Raw genomic sequence first — 13633 nt, forward strand, 5'->3', positions numbered from 1 at the left:
GGTGGAAATCTATTTTGCAAATTACCGAGCGTTTTCTCCCTCCCTCCACCCCTCTTTTTCTTCCTCTTTTTTTTTTACATTTTAAAACGCGTGCGAGAGAGAGAGAGAGAAAGAGAAGATAGTACGATTCGAGTAACGAACGAACGAACGAATGATGCGATTAATCTATTAACTATTCTTAAATGTTTAATCTCTGTTTTCCGCTTTACTTGAAGGTTCTGTATCGTCGCTACTACTAATTGCAGTGGAAAAAAAAATATACGCAAAACGCACACGCATTTGACACCAAAAAACAAAAAAAAAAAAAACAAAAAAAAAAAGATACGAAAAAAATGAAAATAACGATGTAATCATTATCTCCACTTCCATTTCTCCCCTTTTCCATCCGAGAAATATATATACGAGCGGGGTCGGGAAGAGAAGAAATGACGGGGAGGATTCATGTAAAAAGTAACGTTTATTATAATTATCCGAATATTTCATTCGCGGAACAATCGTATTTACAAATTATAACAAATTATATACGCAAACTTAACAACAAGCCTTATTTACAATATTACAATTCAGATTCTCTCGTATCGATTCTTATCTATCATCAATCAATAATCGTTATTCGATTCGAATTCGATGAAACTTTAGTGCCGTAGAAGAATAATAATGACGATAATAATAATAACAGTAATAATAATAATAGGACGGATCGAACGGAACGGACGATCGATCCAAAGAAACTGCCCCCGTATTTCCGTATACGTACACAGTTGTATACGTGTAGCGTAGCGTGGTATACCAACCGATCCTCGCTCGAACACCGCTCCGATTAAATTGGAATCGCGTTGTCGATTTCAGCGATCGAAGTACTTTTTTTTTTTTTTTCACCTACGTATATATATATTTTTTTTTTCTTCCTTTTTTTCCCTTTTCTACTTTCGCGACAATTTTTGAAGTCGTGCCTTCAATCCCGTTGCGCTTAATTTTAATTTCTCCACTTTCGTCTTGTTCTCGTACTTCTTTTTCATCTCCTCCATCCGTTCCTTCTTTATCCGCTGTTGCTCCTTCTTCCAGATATCCTGTAACGAAACGGGATCAGAGAGTTGCAGAGGTTAGAAAGTCTTCCATGTTACCTTGAAATCTTGGCAGAAACCTAGCCAAAGGGAGAAGAACGCGTTTGGATCGGCCGCGTCGAGATTCGTCCCTTTCGGCTTGTATTGGTAGAACTGCATCACAGCCTTGAATTTTCCTCTAGCCTCGAGCAGTGCCTGTTGCTCGTTGGCCAATTCTGCCCTCGCCTCCCGGAAAAACGCGTCCATTTTCTCTTTGAACGGGGCCGACGAATCAGGATCCGCCTCGACCACGGCGTCACACTTCTCGACACAACCTTGAGTGGGGGAAAAAGAGAGAAGTAGAATAAGAAGGAGAAACGAGAGTGAATTATATCAAAATATCCCATAAGTTTCTTTCGCATTTTTATTCTTAGGAATAAATTATTTATTCTTTTATTCTTTTATTTAGGCCTTTATTCTTGGGAATAAATTTAACTGGTTATTTTTGTAATGTGAACGCGTGTTTATCTGTTTATGGTTTCAGTCGTCAGCCCAGCTCTTTTAAATGCGATTGACTGTCGCGTCATTCGCTTGTTTGACTACTTACAAAGAATCTTGGAAAGATATTCCACAGGATGTAATAAAACTACTTGTTATGAAAGTAATATAAAAATGGTGTATTAAAAAAATTATTTAGAATGAAAACTAATATTAAAATTGAAATCTGTGATCTTTTCTCATTTAAGTAAAGTTAAGTAAATTATAAATTCCAACCTCGAAAATACGAAACGTTAGCTGTAAGAGAAAAGCATCTTTCGTATTCCTCACATCTCATTCTATCCAATGGTTTCATAAATAAAAATGCAAAGAATATTTGGAGAAATATTTTGCAAAGGAAAAAAAAAAAATTTTCGAAAAGAGGGAATAATGAAGCTTCCTGAAAGATAGAAGAAAGTGATAAAGCAAAAGAAAAGGAGATAAACTTAAAAGACATTCTAATATATATTATATATTTAATTATTTATTACTATATTAAGTGTGCGAACAAGTCCTTTTCTCCTGTTTTTCAAATTCAAGATTTTAAATCATATACAAGATTACCGCCTCAAAATACTTTCTATATTACTCTCATTCTCTATAATTTTTTCCCATTTCATAAAAAAATAAATTTTAAATTCCATCCTCGAAGAACAACAATAGAAAACTATTATTGTATCAAATATTTTGCGAGTAACTCCTCAAAAATTTTGGAAAGATGGATGTAAGAATACGGTAAAACAGAAATATCGTGTTGTTGAAAAAAAAGGAGGAGATTTATACATCCTATAATACATAAATGATCGCGTTTACCTTCGAGCTCGTTCTTCAACCTGTCCAACTCGGCGGATAGATTTTCAAAATTTATGGTGGAAGCCGCCTCCATGTCGGCCGGTTCCGGAATCGGGAGCGGCAACGGCTCGTCGAAATTGTGATCCTTCTCCTGCGCCAATCTCGCCCTAACAATGTAATGAAGCAACGTGACACCGGCCACGTTCGACTTGACGTCCTTTAATCTGCCTAGAATCTCGAGACCGAAGCCGTCCGCCTGCCCCCGCGTCCTGTTCCCCCCGTTCATGTAATTGCCGAACGTGAGGATCAGCGCCATCACTCGCTTCAATGAGCTCGAGTTTCGCAAGAAGTCGCACGTGCTGCGAAGATTCGTTAGTTTCGACGAGACGTTCGAGATGGCGTCCTGGAACTCGGCCTGGAACATCAAACACGCTATCCTCTCTGTGAAATGATTGATATCGGCTAGCCTCTTGAGAAATATCTCCGGTTGATCGAGGGGAACGTCGGGATTCGCCGCCTCGAACGCTTTTATATCCTCCAATTCTTTCTTCGTTGGCCTCTGCACGCGAAAAAGAAAAAGGTTAATCGATTAATCGACGTGACACGACGCAGTGTCGGAATTTAACCTCTTTGCGCTCCAACGGCGACTCTCTTGAATTCGAACAGCGACAATATTTATTCACGCACGATTTTTTTTAGAATAAGAGTTCTTCACGTATAATTTTGTGAGGTATTATCTCAAATTAAATCGTGATTCGATGGAAAGAGAAATATTATTTTCAAAGTTTTTCAGTTTTGTAAAACATGGAAAAATGAGATTCGAGCAAGAAATTTGAATGGAAATGAAATAAGTATAGGAAAATAAGAATAATAGTGAAAGCAATAGTTCAAGCGAAGGTTTCGTGGAAGAATATTATAATTTGTAAAAATCTGCAAGTATCTTCGAATATTAATGAACCATTGGGTTCTTTTAAAATTTTTATTTCTTACCGATGAATTTATTAATAAAATAGCGCGCGGAACGATAAATAATTATGCTACGAAAAAATATCACAACAATACAGACTTTCTTAATACGTAAAAACAATATTAAAATATAAAAATTTTACACGGTTAATTCGTGCGTGAAGTCGTTTCAAGTTCGCCGTAAGGAACGAAGAGCGCAAAGAGTTAACATCGATACCTACGATCTCGTATATCTGTTGCAACGCCTCCAAGTTGATCACGCTCGTGTCCAAATTGTAAACGGCGTTCTCGACCTCGCAGAAATCCACGCGCAAGCTCTTCTCCAATATACCGACCGTCTTGGACCGCTTCGAGTCGAGGATCTTGGCAGGCTGCACCTTAGACGGCCTCGTGGCCTCGTCCGTTCTTTTCACCGGTTTTCTTGACGCGGTTACCTGACGCGAGAAAAGGCCGGCGAACTCTTTCATGTCCAAGTTTTTCTCTTCCTCCAGCTCCGCCCACAGCGGGATCTGCGAGCAAACGACGAGCAAACGGTCGATAAATAAACAAACCCCGCTACTCCCCTCCCCGAACCCAGTAAGAGCGAGCACGAGATAAAGGGAAATTACGTGCACGTGCGAGTCCGTAACATCGGTGGAGCCACCACGCTCTGTCGGTACTACAGGGACCAAAATCCTCGTCCAGTAAAGAGGTTTCATAGGGACCTCGGGGCAGAGCGGCTCCTTCCTCATACCTGAATGAAACGAAGAAGAAGAAAAGGGGGGAATGAGAGATTGTTTCGAATCGACGAAGAAACAACGAACGAAGTTTATTCAACGCTTGTTATTTCTTATTTCCATTTTTCTTTGTCCCGTTACTCACACGCTCTGCTAGCCGGGTTCCAACCTCCGTGCGGAGGTGCGGGCAAAGGACTCGGTCCTTGCGACGATCCTTGACTCGCCGCCCCTGGCGGCGGCGGCGGAGGCGGAGGGGGCGGTGGCTGCTGCTGCTGCCCGCCGGCGAAAACGGACGGCGGCGGAGGCGGCGGGGGCGGAGGCACGCCGATCATGGGCGTCGGCGGCGGAGGCGGAGGCGGCGGCGGCGGCGGCCCACCGCCCGCGGCCGAGGACTGCGTCGGGGGCGGTGGGGGCGGCGGAGGCGGGGGCGGAGGCGGCGACGCCGCGCGCAGTCCGATCGAGGCGGACGAGGCGGAGGAGGAGGGCGGGGGCGGGGGAGGGAGGGGCGGCGGGGGCGGGGGCGGCGGAATGGGGGAGGCGAGGGAGGGCGGCGGGGGCGGGGGAGCGGCGGCGGGGCACGGGTGCGGCACCGGGTACCTCTGGGCGGAGGGCGAGGGGGACGGGGGAGGCGGGGGCGGGGGCGGAGGGGCGGTCGGGGCGGCGCGCAGCGCCTGGGTGACGGGGTGCAGGGACGGAGGGGGCGGAGGGGGCGGAGGAGGCGGCGGGACCGCGGCGGCGGAGGGGGTGGGAGTGGGGCCGGAGGACAGGGAGGAGGTTAGGGAGGCGGCGGACGCTCGTTGCGAGGGGAGGGGCGGCGGGGGCGGGATGGGGAAGGAGGGGGGCGAGGTGGACGATTTGTTGAGGGAACGGAAGTCTAGGAAGGGCGAGGGCGGGGGCGGCGGGGGAGGCGGCGGCGGGGGCGGGGGCGGAGGCGGGGGCGAGGCGAGTTGCGGCAGAGGCGAGGGCGGCAGGGTGAAGGACAATCGGCCGAGCGGTGGTCCTCGAGTTGCGGTGGCCGGGTCCTTGGAGGCGGCATCGTGGGTGGCTGGCGAACTTGGAAGTGGGTCCGGAAGCGTCGCCGACGGGGACGTTTGCGTGGATTTACCTTGAGTGCTACTCTTTCCCGCATTTTTGGCGAACTCTCGTAAACGTTCGAGTTCCTGTTTCAGTAACTCCTTCTCGGAGTCGCGTCGCCCGTTGCCGGAAACCCGGTCGGAAGTTAAGCCGAGGGAGACGGATGGCGTACTGTCCCCGTACTCGCACGAATCTTCCTGAAAACGGGTGAAAGTTGGAGTTTGATTTAGGGTTAGACGGAGGAGGCGGTGAAGGTTGGGTGATATCGATCGAATTGTTACCGCGAAATCCTTGTTCCGGGCGACGCCGTCGATTGTGATCGAGCCGATGATACCGTCCGAGACGAGGCTGGAATATATTCTGGACGCGAATTGCTCGACTTCGGCCTCCGTGAGTATCGACTTCAATTGGTCCGGGAGGGCCGAGATCAACGTGCCAACGATTCGTCTCTCTGAAAGTGTGGACGAAATATCTAAATGCTTTCGTTGTGCTTCTCTTCGTCTGTTAATTTTCCTCCAATGTAATCTCACCCGATCGTTCGTTTCGAAATCAAGCAAAACTCGAAGAAACGAGACAAACATCGAACCTGTGCAATTCTCACTGAACGAGTACGATTTAACGACAAGCTCGTTTCTGGCTTCGACGCCATCGCAGTCTTCCTCTAGCATCTAGCTCTTATCCGCGCACCTCTTATCCGATCCCTGAAGTTTTTTTTCCAATTTCAAGATCGAGGCATGATCGATTCACGTCGACGAGCTCAACAATGGATTCACTTTCCCTCGTTGCTTTCTACGCTCGTCCACCACAAATTTTGCGAATGCCTCGCGATAACGTTTGATCTCAGAGTTAACCTCTGACAATAGTGATATAATAATTGCCAATCGTATAACCAAAATAATTTCTCCTTAACCGAAATGATATGCTCCTTTTTGTTGCAACGACCAGCTACGATCCGAAAGAAACGCCACTCCGATGGCTTTCAACGTCATGTTGAAAAGCTCGAGTTGAATTTTTTACCGATTTCCCGGAGAAATTTTATGCGAGAAACGAGGGCGTAATCATCGTTGGACGATGAAAACACGAACGCGACGCGTGGCGAATTACGCCTCCTCGATAAATCTTATCGCGTTCCTTATCGAAATGAGACGTTATATATCATGGATGAGTGTACATAGGTATTCGGTCTTTGATCTATGTTAAACTCGTGGATTGTTCGTATACAAAAGTAGAGCAAATATTTGGTGGAATTTTATCTCGTATCTTGAAGTTGCGCGGAAAAATTAATTCGATTCGGTCGAAAAAGTTAACGTTAACGTCGATCGATTTATCATGATGCATTCTTTGATAGATATTCCCATGCATTACGCGTATCGGATTTTTCGATCGCTACGAATAGTAGCCAAACTCGTATATGAATTGCAACAGATTAAATAAAGAAAGTAATAAGGTTAATGAAATATTTGAAATCGTCTCTGCGAAACAACTATAGACAAAGAGAAGAGATAAGGAGAAAAGAATAGAGATAGAGAATTACTCGTTAACACCATCTTTCTAATATCAAAGATACTTTTTTAAAAAATCATTCTTCTAAAAATATCCGAGAGATGGTGCCACTATCCAATTCTTATTCTAACCTACCTTATATTTTTGATATTCAAAAAATAATTTTTATTCTATCGAGAATAAATATTACAAAATGATTACAATCGATAAATAATTTGCAAAAATAATTTATAGAATTAAGAAAACTGTTGAAAAAATTAAAATTGAAAATTGTTTAAAATTACAAAATAAATCGCAATATATAAGTGCAGAAAATAATATTTTATAGACAAATACGTAAAATTTTATAAAAATTTTAGAGAATTTCGAAGAATTTGACATCATTTTCAAGAATTTTCTTTCAATCAAAACAAATAAAGAAAAATGTAAATAAATAAACCACTGTTTGCAAACAAAAGGAAATTTTAACATTCGAAACCAAAATTTTAAAAAATTTTTGTAAATAAACATTGAAATTGTAAATAAACAAAGAAGAATGTAAATATAAATAAGCAAAAATGTAAACAAACAAATTTTTGTTTGTAAACATGTTTGCAAAAATCGAAGCTTAAAAATATAAATTTTTAAAAAATTATAAGAAATGAAATTCGATGTCATTTCTAAAAGTTTTTGAAATAAGTTAAATAAGTTCGGTCGATAAATTAAATAGCTACTAAAAATCGTTTCAGAGATCAGCGCCATCTCGCCGAAGCTCCAATTTGCTAGTAGCATAACAGAATGTACGAGGAGGTGTGCGAGATCGCAGACAAGAAAAGCAATATTATACGAAAAGGACAGAGAGCATCTGCCACCATTTTAAAAATACCGCAGACAAAATTCATTAATAACTCGTTTTCTACTAAAAATTTCAACACTTTTAAGTTCACATCTCGCAATTAGAACTCCAGTCAAATTTCTCGTATCAATTTTAATACCAAATTCTACGCAATTAATTAATTATTAACGATTAACGCGTCATAGGTTCTGATACATCGATAACGCCATATTGAAAATTCATCAACAATTCTTTTTCTTACTGAATATTTCGATATTCTTAAGATACGAGAAACTTGGCTGGAATTCTAGCTGCAAGATGAGAAATGATGAAATTTTCAGTAGAAAATGTTTTATTAATGAATTTTCAATATGGCGTCATCGATGTGTTAGAATCTACGAGGCGTTACTCGTTAATAATTAATTAATTAAGAAAAATTTCGCATCAAAATTGACACGAGAAACTTGGCTGGAGTCCTAGTTGCAACATTCGAGCTTGAAAGTGTTGAAATTCTTAGCGGAGGATGAATTATTAATGAATTTTCTATTTGACGTCCTCGAAATGAGAGAGCTCTCCGTCCTTGTCGCACAATGTTGCTTTCCTTCTCACTTCGAATACCTCTTCGCGTATTCTGCTACACTAATAACGAATCGAAGCTTCTGTGATCCAAACGCGAGATGGCGTTGATCTTCGAAACTTTTTAGAAACTCTCTCACTTATCGACAAAACGTAAAATTCAACGATTTTAATGAAATTTAAAGAAACGAACGATTCGAATCTATAATTCTACGTAATTTAAAAATCATTCAAGCAAAAATCTACGAAGACTGCAGAGATGAACGAAACAAGAAAGGAGAAATATTTGCTTGTACGTGCTATATACGTGTTTTTAATTCGTATATAACGAAACATGTTGTAATAAAATAGCAATTTGTAGGGAATAAATTTTTGTACGAATATAAAATAATATGCGTAAGAATGTAAATACGTGCACGCATAGATTCTGTTGAAATTTTTAATCAATATAGGCAGGCTAAGAAGACAATAAAGTTAATAAGAAACCATTTCATGGGTTTGTATAGATTCTGTAAATACAGAAGGACAAGGCATCTTAAGAATAAGGCATCTCCAATACCGTAAATGAAATGTGTACATAGAAAGGGCAGAAAACAATGAGGTAAGTAAGTATTATATAGAAATATAGCGTCTGCGCTATCTCTTAAATAACTAAGACATCTCTGACACGAAAGTAGGGTAGAATAGAGCGTTCAAAAGATGGCGCTGCGGTCAATTTTTTTTTTTTTTTTTACCCTATTTTACTCTGCCTTGAAAGAAACGTATTCGTATGAATAGAACGTAATGATGAATTCTTATCTATTCTTCTCCCATTTCCCTATCACTCTTTATACCCTTCTTTTTACTCTATCTATCATTATTTGCTATATCCGTCTTTATACTTGCTTTCGATCACAGATAAAATACGTGTAATGTACTTTGAACGTATTCTCATTATTCTGAAACTATATTATCTTTCCTACTTTAATGAAATATCACAAAAATTTTTACACAAATATACTTGCAATAATTTATACTCACACCTACAAGAAAAATAATTTATTATTCCACTAATTATCGCAATCTTGAAATTCAATTTCCATCAATTCCAATCCTGTTCTAACCCAAATTGAAGATAAACTAAAAATTGAAAAATCCAACGAACATTAGATTCCATTCTCCGATGATACATTTCTTTCCCGTTTTGCCGATCGATCCTAATCATTTCAACAGCATGCAACAACAGCAGCTTACAAATCACTTTAATCACGTTAAATAAAACGACTTTCACGGATGGCTTGCTTCGAAACACTCTCGTTTCCCAGTCCTCGACATCGATTATTCGAAGAACGAAAAGAGGCTTACCGAAAAGCGGGGACACGGAGGAGGAGGAGGAGGGTTCGACCCTCTGTTGATTTCTCGCGATCGACGGCGTCCTCGCAGCCTCCTCTTTCGCGGCGATCGCGGCCAGCTCCTCGGGATCCGTGAACACGCTGTCGCTCGACGATTCCTGACTCGGTGGCATCGACAGCTCAGCAACGACCATGCACTTGTTGGCCAACCGCCACGAATCCGTGACCAGAAGCGTGGGCTCCTGCTTCTGCACCTGATCCGTCCTTCCCTCCTTCATCGTCCTCGCTTCGTCCTTCTTGGAGGAGGCCTCTGTCGTCCCTCCGGATTCATCCTCCTCCCTTCCACCCACCTTCTCGATCCCGATCGATCCCTCCTCCCGCGTGCCACTCTTTTCTCCCGACGGAGAATCCTGCCTCGCATCCTGAGGGCTGACCTATTCGAAAAGGGGAGAAGGTAGATGTTACAAGTTATGGAATATTCTTTTTCCTTTTTTTTGGACGACAATTATGTACGTCTTTGAACATATGATCGTTCGAGATCCCAATCCATTTAAATATTAAGGTTAGGAGAGAGGTCATCGTAGAATGTGCTATCTCGTTCGAAAACTCGATGATCTCCTTTCGAGGCGAGGACTCTGTTTAAGGGACGGCAAGACGCGGATAGGAACGCGTGTGTCATCGTGCGTCAAACGTGCGCCGTTGTTGAATCGCCCGAACGTGGCGTCGGCCAAGCCAGCCAGCCAGTCACCCAGCACTGCGGTTAACTGCACTTCCGTCAACTGTCAAAACACACATCCCCTCCCCTTCCTTCCAACTCTCGGCCAATTTCACGCAATTTTCTTTCGAAACGAAGATCGCGAGTAATGATATAATAAATTTGAAAAAGGAAAATTTCAAAGTACCTTCCTCTCCGCGGTGGAGGCAGGCGGTTTCGGTGCTTGCCTCTTCTGAGTGAGCCTCTTCTCCGCCTGTCTGGATACCTCCTGCTCCTGCTTCCTTCCAACCGTCTCCTCGTCCGCCTCTCCTCCTCCTCCTCCATCCTCGGCCTCCACGTCCTCCAGGCCATCCTCCGACGACGCGGTGCTCGCACCACCTTTACCCTTCCTCCCTCTCCTCCTCCCGTCGCTCTGCAGGTTGCCCATCGCGTTGGACGACGAGGATTCCTCGAGACGACGATGGGAGAAGGTGGCGGCGGCGGTCGGGCTGGACGAGGGCAGAGGAACGGGCGCGGGCCTCGCGAACGCGGCCCTCGCGTAGAACACTCTGAACGTGTTGATACAGAAGCGGGCTATGCCGCGCATAGCCTTCGGACCTGGCCGCTGCGGCGCCACTGTCGCGGCTGCGCCCTCCATCCCGCCCCCTCGGTCGATACGCCGCTCGCCCTCGACCCACCGTTACCCCCGGCGGTACGCGCCAGTCGTCGCCCGCCTTCTCCCCGGCGCCGTTCGCCTCGCGCTCGCGGAACGATTCTCACCGGCTCCTCGATCGCTCGTCGGGGAGGAGAAACACGGAGGGACACGCGCCGCCACACTCGTCCCTCGTCTCATATCCTTTCTCGATCGTACGTGTGTGTATATATGTATGTTTGTATGTATGGATGGATATATGTGTATACGTGAGAGGGAGAGAGGAACTGTTCTTTTCTAGTTGGATTTTTCGAGCATTTTATAGTGGAGAGGATATGTTTAATTTTGATGAATTGTGGAGAGAGAGAGAGAGGATGAGGGTGGATCGGCGTGTAAATTATAATAGTGTAAAGTATAGCGTCTTGTTATATTTGTTACGGGGCCGGTTATCGATCGATGTTTACCGGCCGTTACAGTGGCGAGTGAGGACGCTTCGTTCGTGAACGACGGGTCGATTCGTTGCCTGCACGAGAATGGTAGTAACAAGTTTTCGTGGATTACTCCAATTCCATTCGAGTGATATTCTCTTCTGTTTCTTCCTTCGTCGTTCGAGGTTTGTCGGCCGAGCTCTTCCTGTGAAAGAGCTTCTGGTGGAAAATTTTTTGTAATACCGACGGGAGGATACGCGACGAGAGATACGTTGAACGATGGTTTTTGGAACCGTTGAAATTCACTCGTTTCTCTGTCACTTTTTTTTTTCTATCTCTGGAAATTTACGCACGAGCGAACGAAACTAGCGTAGCGTACGACGATACTAAGGATATAAACACAGGGAAGGGGAACTGTTTTGCATCGAATCGTCGTCGTTCGAAATGCGCAAGCTCGTGCAATCGGGACGCGAGGGGAGAGATATTCTCGGTGAAGGATTATCGATGTGTACGTTTTCGTTTCTGATAATAATCGGGGTGACTTTCAACAAGCCCGAATTTTGGTTGCTTCGATCGCTCGTTTGATTATCGTTTGATTATCGTTTGATTATTCCCGAAGATAAGTTTCGATCGGGTCGGGTGGGGGATCGGGTTTCCGAAAGGAGCAATAACGAGAAGATTGTCGTTTTATCGTTTATTTTATATCGCAACATAAAATTTGTACAAATAATAATTCGTAATAATATCGTAACTATAATGGACGATAATTGATATATATATATATGTGTCGATCGATATATATCAATTTCAAATTTGCACGCGACACGCATGCGGCGGACGTGATGCGCGCGCATCGCGACGCTTTGAGCGTCCCCTGTCGACGCGCGTAGAGCACGCGCTGCACGCGTAGAAATCACTCCGACCGACACTCGGTATGGCAGGGACCTTGTTCGACGATGCGTATCTTCTCGCGGTAACGCTTCCGTTCCCGGAAACGGTAAAATCTATTTGGTCGGGAGGTCGGTCGGTCGGTCGGTCGGTTTGTCGTTGAAAACGGCGGAAGAACGGTGATTTCCAATCGCTTCCGGAGACGATGTAGTAGCGGTCCAAGATGTATCGAGAAACGGCCGAGAATCTACTCGGAGACGTATTCTTTTTATTTCGTCCTGTCGCGTTTTTAAAATTGTAGATAAAATTTGAATATATATATCAACTAGAAGAAAGAAACGCATGGATGAAAAATCGAATCGGAAACGAATAAAAAAATGAAAAAAAGACGAAAAGGAATTTCTAATAGCAGCGAATAAAGAAGACACCGTCCCGCGGTCGATAAAAAAGCTCGCCCGTTCTCCCCCAGACGATAAAAAAAAAGAAATCATCTTCGTAACTCGGCGAAGAAATGAGATCACAAGTCGAAAGGAACGAACACGATCGGCTGGTCCTTTTTTTTTTCTTTCTATCCTCCTCTCTTTCTCCTTTCTCTCCTTTATCCCTATATATCTCTGCGGCCTCTCCTAATAGCGCGCGTACATTTTGACACGAGTACTAGAACACGAATTGAAACACGATTTTCGTCACGAACGTCGACGGCGTTCGCAAGAGCGGTACAAAAATAAGAACTTCAACGAAGGTCGCTACATTACGCGATATTTCTAAAACGCGCCGCGTTAATACTACGAAATTAAAGGAGCGCACGGATGCGCGAGACAAGAAATATCCTTTCAACGTTAAAAGCGTAGCTATCGTTAGTTCGGATTGGAACCGCGATAGTGAATTCTCGCGGTTTTCTAACGCGAGACACGGGCAACGGCGTCACAGAGGCCACCGAGTATTCCACTTTCTCTTCGCTTAATCGTCCTTCTCCCCTCGTGCGTACACGTGCTCGTACGGGAACACGTTACGGAACGAAAGGAGAACGAGGCTGTTGGAATTCTACGTTGGAATCCTTCGGGCCCTGTCCACGACACGACCACGCGTCCCACTTCGGTTAAGTACTGATACGTTTACCGTTATTTACAACAGACGAACGTTCGAAAACGTTGCAGTCGGGCGAAATCGATCGATCGTGCGCGCGCGCGTGCACGTATCGAATTGCCGCCACTGTCGAACGTCAGACTTATTGCTTAAGTTACTAAAAGCGCGTCACGGCGCAGTCGAGTTATGGTACATGACATACAGAAAAATGTCCCCCGATCGCGGGGATCGTCGCTCGAGTCGACGGTATCGTCCACGATATAAAAAAGTATAAAATGCGTAAACGCGTCGAAACTCGAACGTGAGCGATCGAATTCCGTTAGAATCGTCGAGACACGTTCGAGCCCCGACGTTACACGTAAATACACACGACGAATTACATACGTCGATATTTTCTCCTCTTTTCTCTCTCTCTCTCTCTTTCTCCCCTCCTCTTTTTCGTCTTCTCCAACTTTGTTCCTCGAAATGTTTATGGCCTCTTATGGCATCGCGTCAGCCTTTATGCGAGAATTATCTTCTCCCAAGACTCGATC

At 44.1% G+C, this 13633-nt stretch overlaps 1 protein-coding gene across 1 annotated transcript; it reads right to left on the bottom strand.

Moving 5' to 3' along the window:
- Positions 1-438: 438 nt before the first annotated feature.
- On the bottom strand, positions 439-11254 carry LOC726681 (formin-2). The gene is given in 9 exon segments (XM_026440326.1): positions 439-1070; positions 1125-1378; positions 2394-2931; positions 3560-3847; positions 3947-4071; positions 4200-5325; positions 5410-5579; positions 9366-9786; positions 10255-11254. Coding segments are annotated over 9 exon segments (3567 nt in total). The 5' UTR covers positions 10705-11254; the 3' UTR covers positions 439-875.
- Between the last annotated feature and the right edge of the window lie 2379 nt (positions 11255-13633).

The sequence above is a fragment of the Apis mellifera genome, linkage group LG4 (assembly GCF_003254395.2).
Source record: "Apis mellifera strain DH4 linkage group LG4, Amel_HAv3.1, whole genome shotgun sequence".
In the NCBI taxonomy this organism is placed as follows: Eukaryota; Metazoa; Arthropoda; class Insecta; order Hymenoptera; family Apidae; genus Apis; species Apis mellifera.